At 40.7% G+C, this 14,891-nt stretch overlaps 1 protein-coding gene across 13 annotated transcripts in view; it reads right to left on the bottom strand.

Annotated features, from left to right (window-relative positions):
- Window positions 1-9,183: 9,183 nt before the first annotated feature.
- The window catches only part of ZNF131 (zinc finger protein 131), a 103,531-nt gene continuing 97,823 nt past the window's right edge, over window positions 9,184-14,891 (bottom strand). For all 13 annotated transcript variants that reach the window (XM_037740172.1, XM_037740173.1, XM_037740177.1 and 10 more), the window contains 2 exons: window positions 11,922-12,052; window positions 9,184-10,980 (listed from right to left, as the gene is read on the bottom strand). In XM_037740172.1, the coding sequence (XP_037596100.1) occupies window positions 10,294-10,980; window positions 11,922-12,052 (818 nt within the window). In that variant the 3' untranslated portion in view covers window positions 9,184-10,293. The remainder of the gene's footprint in view (window positions 10,981-11,921; window positions 12,053-14,891) is intronic.

Genomic DNA, 14,891 nt, shown 5'->3' with positions numbered 1-14,891 from the left:
AGTTTGGTTCATTTTATCTTTTCCATGGTGAGTCATGGAATGCAACACTTTTTGTTTTGCTCTTGTTGCCCAGGCTGGAGTGCAATGGCATGATCTCGGCTCACCACAGCCTCTGCGATCTCCTGCCTCAGCCTCCTGAGTAGCTGGGATTACAGGCATGCGCCACCATGCCTGGCTAACTTTGTATTTTTAGTAGAGATGGGGTTTATTCATGTTGATCAGGCTGGTCTTGAACTCCAGACCTCAGGTGATCCGCCCGCCTCAGCCTCCCAAAGTGCTGGGATTACAGGCATGAGCCACTGTGCCCGACCCAGAACTTTTAATAGTAAAAGCTGTAAGGATTCAGGAACAAGGTGTCTATCCTGGTTCTCCATGAGTCCATGCTTAATTAACATTAGACTTATAGCCTCTTGAATACCAGTTGTCATTCCAAATAGGTGCATAACACTGATAATTGATGGATTGTCGTGAGTGATTTTACTTAGACCATGGAGTTTACTTACATTATTTTTTTTAAAGGAAAAAACGAAGAAAAGAAAAAAGAGAAAGAAAGAAAAGAAAGAAAGAGAGAAAGAATGAGGAAGAGAAAGAGGGAGAGAGAATGGGAATCTTGCTTTATTGCCCAGGCTGGAATGCAATCTAAAAATGGGTATTGAAAACCTCTTTTATGCCAATAGTTCTGCTTGACAATGGAGACAGGAAGGAATAAGGGAGGAAGATAACAAACAAGCAGCCAACCAATATTTCATTTAAACCTGTGAAATGGTATGCATTTGCTGAGGAGTGATTTACTTCCAATTATGTGGTCACTTATAGAGTAGGTGTGATGTGGTGCTGAGAAGAATGTATTCTGTGGATTTGGGGTGGAGAGTTCTGTAAATGTCTATTAGATTTGCTTGGTCCAAGTCTGAGTTCAAGTCCTGGATATCCTTGTTAATTTTCTGTCTCGTTGATCTGTCTAATATTAACAATGGGCTGTTAAAGTCTCCCACTATTATTGTGTGGGAGTCTAAGTCTCTTTGTAAGTCATTAAGAAATTGCCTTATGTATCTGGGTGCTCCTGTATTGGGTGCATATATATTTAGGATCGTTAGCTCTTCTTGTTGCATTGATCCTTTTACGATTACATAATGTCCTTCTTTGTCTCTTTTGATCTTCGTTGCTTTAAGGTCTATTTTATCAGAGATGAGAATTGCAACTCCTGCTTTTTTTTGCTCTCCATTTGCTTGGTAAATCTTCCTCCATCCCTTTATTTTGAGCCTTTGTGTATCCTTGCATGTGAGATGGGTCTGGATACAGCATACCGATGTGTTTTGGCTTTTTATCCAATTTGCCTTTCTGTGTCTTTTGAATGGGGCATTTAGTCCATTTAAATTTAGGGTTAATATTGATATGTGTGAATTTAATACTGCCATTTAATGCTATCTGGCTGTTTTGCCCATTAGTTGATGCAGATTCTTCATTATGTTGATGCTCTTTACCTTTTGGTATGTTTTTGGAATGGCTGATACTAGTTGTTCCTTTCTATGTGTAGTGCTTCTTTCAGAAGCTGCTGTAAGGCAGGCCTGGTGGTGATGAAATCTCTGAGTACTTGCTTGTTCACAAAAGATTTTATTTTTCCTTCACTTATGAAACTTAGTTTGGCTGGATATGAAATTCTGGGTTGAAAGTTCTTTTCTTTAAGGATGTTGAATACTGGCCCCCACTCTCTTCTGGCTTGTAGGGTTTCTGCTGAGAAATCTTTTGTGAGTCTGATGGGCTTCCCTTTGTGGGTAACCTGACTTTTCTCTCTGGCTGCCCTTAGCATTTTCTCCTTCATTTCAACCCTGGTGAATCTGATGATTATGTGCCTTGGGGTTGCTCTTCTTGAGGAGTATCTTTGTGGTGTTCTCTGTATTACCTGGAGTTGAATATTGGCCTGCCTTGCTAGGTTGGGGAAGTTTTCCTGGATAATATCCTGAAGGGTATTTTCCAGCTTGGATTCATTCTCTTCGTCACATTCAGGTATACCTATCAAACATAGATTAGGTCTTTTCACATAGTCCCGTATTTCTTGGAGACTTTGCTCATTCCTTTTTACCCTTTTTTCTCTAAACTTGTCTTCTCGTTTTATTTCATTGAGTTGATCTTCGACCTCTGATATTTTCTTCTGCTTGGTCAATTCAGCTGTTAAAACTTGTGCATACTTCACGAAGTTCTTGTATTGTGTTTTTCAGCCCCATCAATTCACTTATATTCCTCTCTAAATTGTCTATTCTCTTTAGCATTTCATCAAATCTTTTTTCAAGGTTCTTAATTTCTTTGCATTGGGTTAGAACATGTTCTTTTAGCTCACAGCAGTTTCTTATTATCCACCTTCTGAAGCCCAATTCTGTCAATTCATCACACTCATTCTCCATCAGGCCTTGTTCCCTTGCTGGTGAGGAGTTGTGGTCCCTTGTAGGAGGAGAGGCATTCTGATTTCGGGTGTTTTCAGCCTTTTTGCGCTGGTTTCTTTCCATCTTTGTGGATTTAGCCACCTGTCGTCTTTGTAGTTGCTGACTTTGGGACTGGGTCTCTGAGTGGACATCCAGTTTGTTGGTGATGAAGTTATCTCTGTTTCTTAGTTTTCCTTCGGTGGACGCCCCTCCCCCACAGAGCTGGACCTTCCCTGGTTCAGCTGTGCTTGCTGGGGAACTCTCAACCCACAGAGTTTCCAATTGCTGTTTTTTTGCGGGGGTGGGACCAGCGTAGCCTGATCACCTGGCTCCCTGCCTCAGAGCCTTTTTTTTTTTTTTTTTTTTTTTACTGTCGATTCTCTCCCAGGTTTTCTAGTCACCTGTTGAAAATGCGCCGGGATCTGTGTGATTTCCCGAGCAGCAACCCACGCTGGCTGAACGGCGTTGAGATTCGTGGCGCTTTCTTGCCTGGGAATCTCCTGGCCTGGCTCCCTGTTTCAGTCCCCTTTTCAATCAGCTGAATGGGCAATTCTGCCTTCCTGGAGCTCCAAACGCCACCTAAAAGGGCACCCAGTCCTGCATATTCTGCACTGAGAGCTGCCGCACTGGGACACTGGCAAAACAGCCGCGCTGGCCAAAAGAGTCGAGCTGGCGACCCATGGGGCTCTTCCACCTGGGAATCTCCTGGTCTGTGGGCAACAAAAATCAGTCTGGAAATGTGGTGTCCACTTACTCTCTGCACTTTCACTGGGAGCTGCAATCCTGAGCTGCTCCTAATTGGCCATCTTGGATCTCTCTCACATTATTTATTTATTTGTTTGTTTGTTTATGACCACCGCACCCGGCCTGATCTATTTGATTTTAGGAGGTTTGGTTTATGGAAACCTCAGATAAGGAGCATACTCCAAACTCTTGGTATCATCCTCCCAATAATCATAATAACAGTCTCCCTGGTGCACTGTATTCTCTCAAAGGTTGTAAATGCTTGCATGCAGCCATCTCTAGAATGTCATATGGTCTCTTTTCAACTGGAATGACAGGAGCTGAAAGAAATATGCAACCGACTGGGTGAGGTGGCTCACGCCTGTAATCCCAGCACTTTGGGAGGCCAAGGCAGGTGGATCACGTCAGGTCAGGAGTTTGTGACCAGCTTGGCCAACATGGCAAAAACCCTGTCTCTACTAAAAATACAAAAATTAGCCAGGCATGGTGGGGAGCAACTAATTTAAGCTACATGGGAGGCTGAGGCAGGAGAATTGCTGGAACCCAGGAGGCGGAGATTGTAGTGAGCCAAGATTGCACCATTGCACCCCAGCCTTGGTGACAGAGCAAGATGCTGTCTCAAAAAAAAGAAAGAAAGAAAGAGGTGTGGAACCAGGAAGACACCATAACCTATAAATAATGTGCTGAAACTAGAAACCCAATATTATGGTAACTGAGAATGGCACTAAAGCCCTAAGTTTTGGTCACACTGTCACCTAGATGAGAACCTGCCCAAAAAGGAGTTTTTTAAATAAAATTTCTGGGAGGCCATCGGTTTTTGGACTAAGCTTATGCACTATGACCCAACAGACCAAACCCAACCAAAATGGAGTTGCTTGTGCTAAGGAAACACGTAGATTCTAGAACAAGCCAGGTTTTGTTTTTTCTCCTGCAAATCTCTATAACAAACATTCCTGACAGCATAGGTATCCAACCCCTGAAGTTCCCATTAAATCTTAAATTCATTTCCTATTGCCTATAGACTATGAAGCTTCAAATGATCATGAAACAAAGGTTCCAGCCAGTTCCAGGTGAAGAAACCTGTCCATCAAGGAGCTGACCTGCTTCCACTAAACAGAGCCAGGTAAGAGTTCTGTTATCCCCAATAGCTAGGGACCACACCCCAAGCCAGCATGAAATAGTGACAGAAAAAAGACCATCGGTCCCTCCACCTCCCGTAAAGATTTATGTGTATTATATTCTCTCTGTGGGGAGATGAGGCAGGAAAATAAGGTCTAGAGGCAGGGAACGTAAGGCTAATTCACAGGTCAGCTATGACAGGAAATATCCTCCCCATAGAGCATAAGCTGAATAAATTACTTTGTAACTACTTCATCGGCTTCATTTAAACAGGCCGTACATCAAGTAACCAATGAAATCCTCTAGAGGGTATTTAAACTCCCCAAAAATTCTGTATCAGATCCCTTGAGCCCCTATGTTTGGGTCTGCCTCCACACTGTGGGACATACTTTCATTTTCAAGAAATCTCTGCTTTTGTTGGTTCATTCTTTCCTTGCTTTGTTTGTACATTTTGTCCAATTATTTGTTCAAGATGCCTAGAACCTGGAAACTCACTACCAATAACAGGTGTGGGGTCCAACAATGTATGTTTCAACAAGATTCTGATGTTTGATAAAGTTAGAGAACCATTTCCTAGATGATGTCGTCTCAGCAAGAAGATACTAAAAGGCAATTTGCTGCATGTATCTTGCTGGATTTTCTGATCTCTTGTCCCCTCCACTTCTAACTCCAGCAAGAGCTGGTATGTATTTCAGAAAAGAAGGTAGCTTATTATCCTATGCTTTGTGCAATCCAATGAGGTCAACCACAAAGAAATCTCAGGGAGAGTTATTTTAGTGACCAAGAGTGTAGTCTGTGAAGTCAGGCTTGCTCAGTTCAAATACTGGCTCCACTTCCAACAAGCTATTTCTCAGCTTCTCCTCTTCCTTTCCTCTGTTTATAAAATGATAGCTAATAATAACTTCATAAAGTCATTGAGATAACTAAATATATTCAAAATCATAAAGGATAGCTATTGTTAACAATAAATTTTTTCTTTCCCAGACAGCATTTTGGTACAAATATAAAGGTGAGGATATTGCTTCAGTTGAATAGTTAAGAGTCATATTTGGCTGGGCACGGGGCTCCCGCCTGTAATCCCAGCACTTTGGGAGGCCGAAGCAGGCAGATCGCTTGAGCCCAGGAGACTAAAATCAGCCTGGGCAACATAAAAAGACTATTTCTACAAAAAATGTAAAAAATTAGCTGGGCATGGTAGCACACCCCTATAGTCATAGCTACTCAGGAGCCTAAAGTGGGAGGACTGCTTAAGCCTGGAAGGGGAAGTTTGCAATAAGCCGGCCAAGATTGTACCATTCCACTCTAGTCTGGGTTGACAGAGCAAGACCCTGTCTCAAAAAAAAAAAAAAAAAAAAAAAAAAAAAAGTGGTATTTATAGGGACATAATGGGTTGCAGGAAAGGTAAAGAGAAAAAGATTGAATTCACATGCTGCTTTCTTTACCATGTCAATAGAATTAATGAAATTACATTTGTAGGGCAGGGAGTAGAGTTTTAAGAAGTTTGGAGTATTATGAAAGCCTTTGTATTTATGGGTTTTAAAGCAATAAATGTCTAGGCGTTAACTACGAAGGATTTTATTAACTGGTGGGGTGATGAGGGTTTGTTTTGATTCCTACTTCTTATTTGAATCCTTTATGACAAATCCTGTAAGAGGTATAGCACAGTTCAGCACATTACACAAGAAAAACAGCCTAGACCTCCCTCTCCTGATGTAATTAACACAAAGGTCAGAGTTAATCTAATGAATTCAAAGCTATTAAGTTTTCTCCAGCAAAATCAGGCTAAACTTTCTAGGTCAGGCATTTGTTTGTAATTTTGCATGCAAGAGTTATAAAACACTATTTTTGCGTGAATAGTTTAATGATCATAGGATCACTTGTTTAAAAGCATCAACCCATGTTAAATTGAAAACGTGCATTAAAATCCATTTGATTGGTAAAGATTATCTACATTTAGGCCTCACTCTGGCTTAATAAGCCTATTGGCTTATTCAAACTATGAAATGGATAGTCTAGAGAGCTTTCATGGACCCTCCTAATCATGAAATCTTTAATTCCAAGTTCAAACTAGTGGGAGCAGAAGCATTCAAATTCCTATGAAAATGTTCCTACATTCAGTATTATCTGAGGATGGTAGCCTTTTTAAACTGGTAAGACTACAAGAGTCTTCTGGTTTTGTACATATCCAAAAGATTACAGTACTAGCTTTTAAATGTATTGCTAATGTATTCAGTTTAGTTTTCCTTTGAATCTCAGACAGTAGGTGTGGTATAAAAAAAAAATAGGCCAGGCGCAGTGGCTCATGCCTGAAATTCCAGCACTTTGGGAGGCCGAGGCGGGTGGATCACTTGAGATCAAGAGTTCAAGACCAGCCTGGTCAACATGGTGAAACCTTGTCTCTACTAAAAATACAAAAAATTAGCCGGGTGTGGTGGCACACACCTGTAATCCCAGCTACTGGGGAGGCTGAGGCAGGAGAATCACTTGAACCTGGGAGGTAGAGGTTGCAGTGAGCCGATATTACGCTACTGCACTCCAGCCTGGGAGACAGAATGAGGCCCTGTCTCAAAAACAAAAACAACATATATATATATATGTGTGCGTATAATATGGATTTGGGTTTTTCTCCCTGGTTCCTTGCACACAGTTCCAAAAATCCTTGGAATTTCCTGAACGTCTTTTTTTATTCATCCAAGCCCCTTTTGACCTTACCTCAGTTTAGGCTAATGAGGTGACTACTGGCAGGGTGCCCCTAGATAGCTTCAAGATGGGTGTGGGTTACCAGAACCAACTGTATTAAAGGGCTACAACTACTGGCCCCACTTGAGACCCCCAGGGAGAGAAAGGGCTGGAGATTGAGTCCGGTTGCCAATAATCAGTCTAGGTTATGAAATCTCAGTAAGGGAGCTTCCGATTTGAACACATCAACATGCTGGGAAAAATGGAATGCCAAGAGAGCGCATAGAAACCTCTGCTGTTCTCCTCCACAACCCCCTCCCCCCACCTTACCCTTGGTGCATCTCTTCCATTTAACTGTTCCTGATTTGCACACTTTATAAACACCATATTCGTAAGTAGAGTGCTCTCCTGAGTTCTGAGTTGTTTCAATGCATTATTGAACTCGGGGGTATGGAAAGGCTGTAAGAACCCTACATTTACGGTTGGCTGGGCAGAGGCGCAGGTAGCCTGTAGATCACATTTGTGGCTGGTGTCTGCAGTGGGGGCAATTTTGTGATACTGAGCACTTAACTTGCTCTAAATCTGGGTAGTGTCAGAATTGTTGGACACCCAATTGATGTCTGAGAATTGCTGTTGAAACTGGAGGAGATAAAGAGCCTCTCAACATTCAGTGCACTTTGGATTTCTATGTGATCATTGTTGCACACTCTACTGTCCAACTTGGTAGCTGTAGACTTATCTTAAAACTCCAGTAGATATAGAGAACACTGGAGGACTACATAACCAGTTTATTTGCTTCAGTACTTGAAGCAGATATACATCAGTTGTTAATAGCTGTTTTTATGTTCTGCGTTAAGTGCTTTGCAACTACAAAGCGTTATTCAACATACAGTTTATCACCCGTGGATATTTTCATCGACGTTTGCAATCAAATTTACTGGCATTCTGAGCAGTGATAAGCTTCTATACCTTTGGGAAAAGAAAAATGAACTATATCTGCACCCCAAATGTCTTGAAAGGTCTTGCCGAATGTGAAAACTGAAATGTGAAATGTGAAAACTGAAATTAACACTTTGATGTGCCGCCTTTGCCCTTGATCTCTACCTTGTGGTCAGAACTCTTCAGATTGTTTTAAAATAATCCTTGTTTCAGCCGTGCACAGTGGCTCATGCCTGTAATCCCAGCACTTTGGAGGTCGAGGCGGGTGGATCATGAGGTCAGGAGTTCAAGGCCAGCATGGCCAACATGGTGAAACCCCATCTCTACCAAAAATACAAAAAAATTAGCCGGGCATGGTGGCATGCACCTGTAGTCTCAGCTACTCAGGAGACTGAGACAGAAGAATCGCCTGAACACAGGAGACGGAGGTTGCGGCGAGCGGAGATCACACCATTGCACTCCATCCTGGGCAACAGAGTGAGACTCTGTCTCAAAAAATAGTAATAATAGTAATAATCCTTGTTTCATACCTTGGCTTAAGGGCACAGTATGCACTATTTTCAGCATTCAAATTTCACTAGATACTAACTAGCAATTTACCTATTTGAGACCACTGTCTGTTAGGATTTTTTTTCTTAACTCAGGAACATTGGAATCCTAAGGCAAACTGAAAATTCACTGGGATATAATTTAATTCTATTATTGGTATTTCCCAACTTCAAATAAAAAATATACTGTAAGTTTTACAGTAGATACAGATACCCAACTACCAAACAGTACAGACTTGGAAGTGTTCATACCCTTACTTTGATCTAAAAACACAGCCTCCTTAATACAATGATTGGTTTTATCTCCAGATTTATATCTAAATCTGATTTCTCCAACAGTGGGAAGCCATTCTCTACAGCATATTTTTGTAAATGTGATACCATTGAACATCAGGATTACCAAAGCGGGCTAATCGAATTGCTCTTTTACATGTGACACACTATTAAGTGGAGAATTCCTGCTATTGTGCCTACCATGTAAGAACTATTAATACAAAGAATATTAACTTCTTCCTTGCTTTTGAGCTGATTTTGGGGGGTTGGAGGTGTGACTGAAAATTTATGACAATTCATGAATCAGTCTAACATGTTAATATAGGTAAAGACACACGAGGAACTATCTCTGGCCAGATACAAACTCACACTGGTAATTTTTTTAAAAAAGAGTCACGAACACATAATTTTAAAGTTTACTTAAAAAATGTAAAGAACTCCCAATATTTAACAGGTAAAGAAAATAGCATATTGGTTTATGTTTATTTTATTTTCCAAGTAATACTGATTAAAAATATTTACACACCTACTTTTTAAGTCCACAGTTTAGCACTCTTATTTGTATGGCTTTAAAAGTTATAGCACAAGATCTTTACATTAAGGATCGGGGGAAAAGATTCCATTCAAAACAAAGCCTGATAATTATATACATGTCTTTCTCTGTACTTTATTTTAAATACATTAATTTTTAAATGATGCACATCTTTTTTTCATCTGGTGGTAAAATACTAGTGCAACTTTTCATCAAAATAAAGTTTACCACAGATGTAAATAAATTTTCCCAATTGAAAATGGGCCTTCAGTGGCCATTAAATAAAATTTCTCAACTTAAGTGAAAAAGAACTGGTGGTTATTCTTACAAGCAAAAATATAAAGTATTATGGCATCATCTACATTGCTCCTTGCAACACAAACTTTGAAAGAACCAGAGATGCTTTGTAGAAATTTAGTTGGTTTTGAGAAGGCACATGGGTGTGGTTTTTTTTTTTTTAACATTCTAGAAATTTTGCCACCACCACCACTCTTTCTGTTGCAGTGATGGCATCTGTGACCACTAGGGTAGACAAGAACGTTTGTTCAAACTAAAGAAAGCCAGAAGCCAAAATTTAACTGCACAGTAACAATGCACTTTTCATCATGCAGCCTTGTGTTTCCTATATATTCAATTTTCTAACATGCATTAGAATACATAAATTTGTATTCTAATGATTTAAGTTTGATTTTACAATATGGAAAAAGTTTGAGAAGAACATGACCTGGGAAAGAGAAAAGGAAGAACTTTTACCACAATGAAAATAGATACATTCGTACCCAACTATATAGTAAGAATATAATCCATTTAAATTTCCAGAAATATACTTCTCAAAACTCCCCTTCAGTTACAGAAAAGATCCCTCCTCTGTGGCATTAAGTGGGGTGAGAGGAATCAAATTTGTTTCAACAGAAACAGTTCAGCACAACAGGAAAACAGCTTAACTTTGGTCCACTTGTCCGTTAGCTTAAGGACAGTCATACTGCCCATAATCAGTTCAAAAACCCAACAAGTAAATTAAAAAATATATTCATGTGTAATTTCATTCTAAAACTGGCATAGCTGTTCTGTCCTCATTCTCTTCCTTTTCAGGTTCAGAATCCACTGTTGGCTTGGTCTCTAAATCCTCAGCATCTTCATGATCTTCCCTGGCAGCCTCAGCAGCATCTGCTTGGCTAGACTCTCTCTCCTCTTGGTTCATGATTTCTGGGGTCACATGGTCCAAGTCTGCTTCTAGAAGTTCAGTTTGTACTTCCACTGGCATCTGATTTACCCGTTCAACATGCAGCTCCTCTACATGTACTTCAGTACCTTCTTCAGTCTGAATTCGACCCACTTCTAGATAACTCACTTGGACCTGCTCTGGAAGCTCACTCATGTGTGAATCGTGCACTTGGCTATCCTGGAGCAGATCTGGATGGACTTGTTCCACAGTTACTTGTGCTGAATCCACCTGGACCTGAAGCAATGGTAGCACATGCACCTTCCCAACTTGTTCTATAATAGTCATTGATGTTACAGGTTCAGTTTGCACATGTGTTTCTACTGAAAGAATTTCTTCTGTTACTAGACGCTCTGAAATATTGTGAGCATCACTGAGATGCCTCCTTAATTCATTTCCTTGCATAAACCACAAATCACACAAAGTACAATGGTTGGGTTTATCTCCAGTGTGTATTACCAAGTGATCTTTGAACTGGTCCCAGCTGTTAAACACACTGTTGCAGACCTGAAATAACCAAACATATGAAACAATCCTTATATCCAAACTGAAGGAAATATGAATGCTTTTATTCTCTGTGAAGAAAAAGTTGAAGATTTATTCTGTAAATGTTATAAATATGTTACCTGCAACAGAATCTAGTCCAAGCTATTTAATAATTCTTTGGTTCATCTGGTCTTTTAACTGGCACAGCTAGTAACTTAAATACATTTTGAGAAACATTTTAATACTGCCTTTATTGTTTAAGTGTCATATAAATTCTAGAAACATAAAGTAGCAATATTTTAATTTCTCCCGTAAGATTAACATTTAGAATTATATTATTTGATATAAAAATACACTAACTATGGGAAAGAATCTACAGCTGGAATGCTTCCTCCAATCTCCCTCCCAAATTCTAATAATTGCTCCATGGTTAACTATAGTTTCAGACTACTTGTTATTTAGGACATCTTTTTTTTATTTTTTGTGAGACGAAGTCTCGCTCTGTCACCCAGGTGGGAATGCAATGGCGCAATCTCGGCTCACTGCAACCTCCGCCTCCCAGGTTCAAGCAATTCTCTGCCTCGTTCCCCTGAGGAGCTTGGATTATAGGCACCCGCCAACAAGCCCCGCTAATTTTTTGTATTTTTAGTAGAGATGGTGTTTCACCATCTTGGCCAGGCTGATCTTGTACTCCTGACTACCTGCCTTGGCCTCCCAAAGTGCTGGGATGACAGGCATGAGCCATGGCGCCTGGCTATAGGACATAATTTTTATTGACATTAGTGTCATCTAGGGTTGGGTTAAAAAACAACTAATTTAGTCCCCAAGACAATAATGTTCTTTACCCTCACTTCTTTCCAGATCATCAGCCCCTGTACCTTTGCTTAGACTCTGTTACTCTTTGCTTTTAATGACTGCAAACACAAGACTCCTTTGTTAAGAACTGAATGTATCGCACACACCTGGCATTCGTAGAGCTTCTTTCTTCCTTTTTTTGCCCCTACTCCAGTTTGGCATGCAGTGAGGTGACATTTGAGGGTGCTATTTCTAGCAAATCGTTCATGACAATTTGGACATTCAAAAGGTTTTTCACCTATTAGAAGAGAAAAAAGATACGTTGGCAAATTAAGAAAATCATAAGAGCAAGTAATTTTAAACATTCGTTTTTTCTTTTTGGTTACTATTTTTTTTTTTTTTTTTTTTTTTTTTTTTTTTTTTTTGAGACAGACTCTCAGTCTGTCACCCAGGCTGGAGTGCAGTGGCACGATCTTGGCTCACTGCAACCTCTGCCTCCTGAGTTCAAGCGATTCTCCTGTTTCAGCCTCCTGAGTAACTGGGATCACAGGTGCCTGGACCATGCCCAGCTAATTTTTTTTTTTTGTTTTCAGCAGAGGCGGGGTTTCATCATGTTGGCCAGGCTGGTCTTGAAATCCTAACCTCAGGTGATCCAGCCACCTTGGCCTCCCAAAGAGCTGGGATTAAAGGCGTAAGCCACTGTACCCAGCCCTTCTGGTTAATTTTAATAGCAAATTCCTAAAAGGAGAAATCACAATTGAAATATTTTCACCATATTCCAAAGACTTTTCTAGAGATAACAAAAATAATAAAATTTACTATTTATTATAATCGTATCTCTGCTTTGATAAAGATAAACATAATTTGGATCTAAATTCTGTTCCATGTTTTTGCACTTTTTAAAAAATTATTTATTTTCACTTAAGATAAAAATTGTGATCAATTTCTATTTTGGGGCAATGCATCATTATCCTTTCTGCATTTTTTGCCCACTTACCATGTGCTAGACCATGTGCTAGGTGATGAAGATAAATTGTCCTTCTTTGCAAAAAAACTTCCTATTAAAGGCCAAAGTACAAAGATGAAATACATGAAAACAAACAAACGCAATGCACTGTAAAAGATCTGTTACAGAAAAGGGCGGTGGAATATGTAATGAAGCAGCACACAGGAAGAGGCAATTTGGCCTAGAAAGAAGTAAGAGAAAAAAAGGAAAGAAGGAAGTTCATCCTGGGCAGAGACACAGAGGTTTTAATAAAACAGCACATTGGGTGAGGAGTAAGGAGGGAGGAATCCGTGATGATCCCCGGCTTAGAATACGAATGAGAATAAAGAAACAGGACCCAGGAGTCCACATAGGTTTGGAGCAGGGTATACTGGGAAAGATTATGAATTCAGTTTTTTGTCTGTTGAGTTCAAGGTACTCAGAACAGTGAAGATGTCCAGTAGATAGCTGTGAAGATAATTCTGGAGCCAAACAGAGGGTGGACTCATATATAAATTAGGGTTTTTCTTTTTCTTTTGAGACAGAGCCTTACTCTGTTGCCCAGGCTGGAGTGGAATGGTGCAATCTTGGCTCACTGCAGCCTCGGCTCACTGCAACCACCACTTCCTGGGTTCAAGCGATTCTCGTGTCTCAGCCTCCCAAGTAGCTGGGACTACAGGTGCCCACCACCATGCCTGGCTAATTTTTTTGTATTTTTAGTAGGCATAGGGTTTCACCATGTTGGCCAGGCTGGTCTCACCTGACCTCAGGTTATCTGCCTGCTTTGGCCTCCCAAAGTGCTGGGATTACAGGCATGAGTCACCCTGCCCGGCCAAATTAGGGGTTAAGTGATAAAAACCTTCAGGCTGGAAAACATTTCTGAGTATGTTGTATGATAACAAGAATCAAGGGCAAGAACCCAGTGAAATACCAAAGTTAAAACAACAGGTAGATGAGCTAGCAAAGTAAATGAAACAGCCAGAAGCAGAAGGAAAGAAAACAAGGAAATGACAGTAGCCAGTGGCGTAATGGATCAGAAGGTCAACTGCCATGGGGTGAGGAAGACTGAGAGAGAAGCATGTCAATTAAAACAGTACCAAAATTCTTTTAAAAAGGCCCAGAAGGCCAAATATGGTGGCTTATGACTATAATTATAGCAGCACTTTGGGAGGCCAAGGTAGAAGAACTGCTTGATGAGAACAGCCTGAGCAACAGAGTGAGACCCCATTTCTATTTAAAAATAAAAAGGCCTACAACCTACAAGACGACAGGTGACTAGCTAGAGGGGAGCATGCCAATAATAGGATTTTTTTTTTTTTTTTTTTTTCAAAAGTATAACATTCCTTGCTCTCTCACTCAGAATCTGCTTACCTTTCAATTCTAAATTTTTTTTTTTTGCTTTTTTTTTGAGATGAAGTCTTGCACTGTCAGCCAGGCTGTAGCACAGTGGCACAATCTCGGCTCACTGCAATCTCTGCCTCCTGGGTTCAAGCAATTCTCCTGCCTCAGCTTCCTGAGTAGCTGGGACTACAGGCGTGCACCACCACGCCCAGGTAAGTTTTTGTATTTTTAGTAGAGATGGGGTTTCACCATGTTGACCAGCATGGTCTCAATCTCCTGACCTTGTGATCCACCCACCTTGGCCTCCCAAAGTCCTGGCATTACAGGGGTGAGCCACCGCACCCGGCCTAATAGGATTCTTTAAGTCAGGAGAGACATCCATTATTTATTTGCTGATGGGCAAGGAGGCAATGGAGAAAGGAGTTGGAATGATAGATGGTACATAGTTTTAGAGGGACATCAAGGCATATGATCCAGAATTGGCTTTGCAAAAAAGGGAAATCTCTTTCTCTAGAATAAGAGGGGACAAGCCAGCATGGTGGCTCACGCCTGTAATCCCACCACTGGTGGATCATGTGAGGTCAGGAGTTTACAACCAGTCTGACCAATATGGTGAAACCTCGTTTCTACTAAAAATACACACACACACACACATACACACACAAATTAGCTGGGCCCACGTGGTGGTGGGTGCTTGTAATCCCAGCTACTTGGGAGGCTGAGGCACAAGAATCGCTTGAACCTGGAAGGCAGGGGTTGCAGTAAGCCGAGAACCCACCATCGGACTCCAGCCTGGACGACAGAGTAAAAC

This window comes from Cebus imitator, unplaced genomic scaffold (genome assembly GCF_001604975.1).
Source record: "Cebus imitator isolate Cc_AM_T3 unplaced genomic scaffold, Cebus_imitator-1.0 Scaffold80, whole genome shotgun sequence".
NCBI lineage: Eukaryota > Metazoa > Chordata > Mammalia > Primates > Cebidae > Cebus > Cebus imitator.
This window is presented reverse-complemented; position numbering and strand designations above follow the sequence as displayed.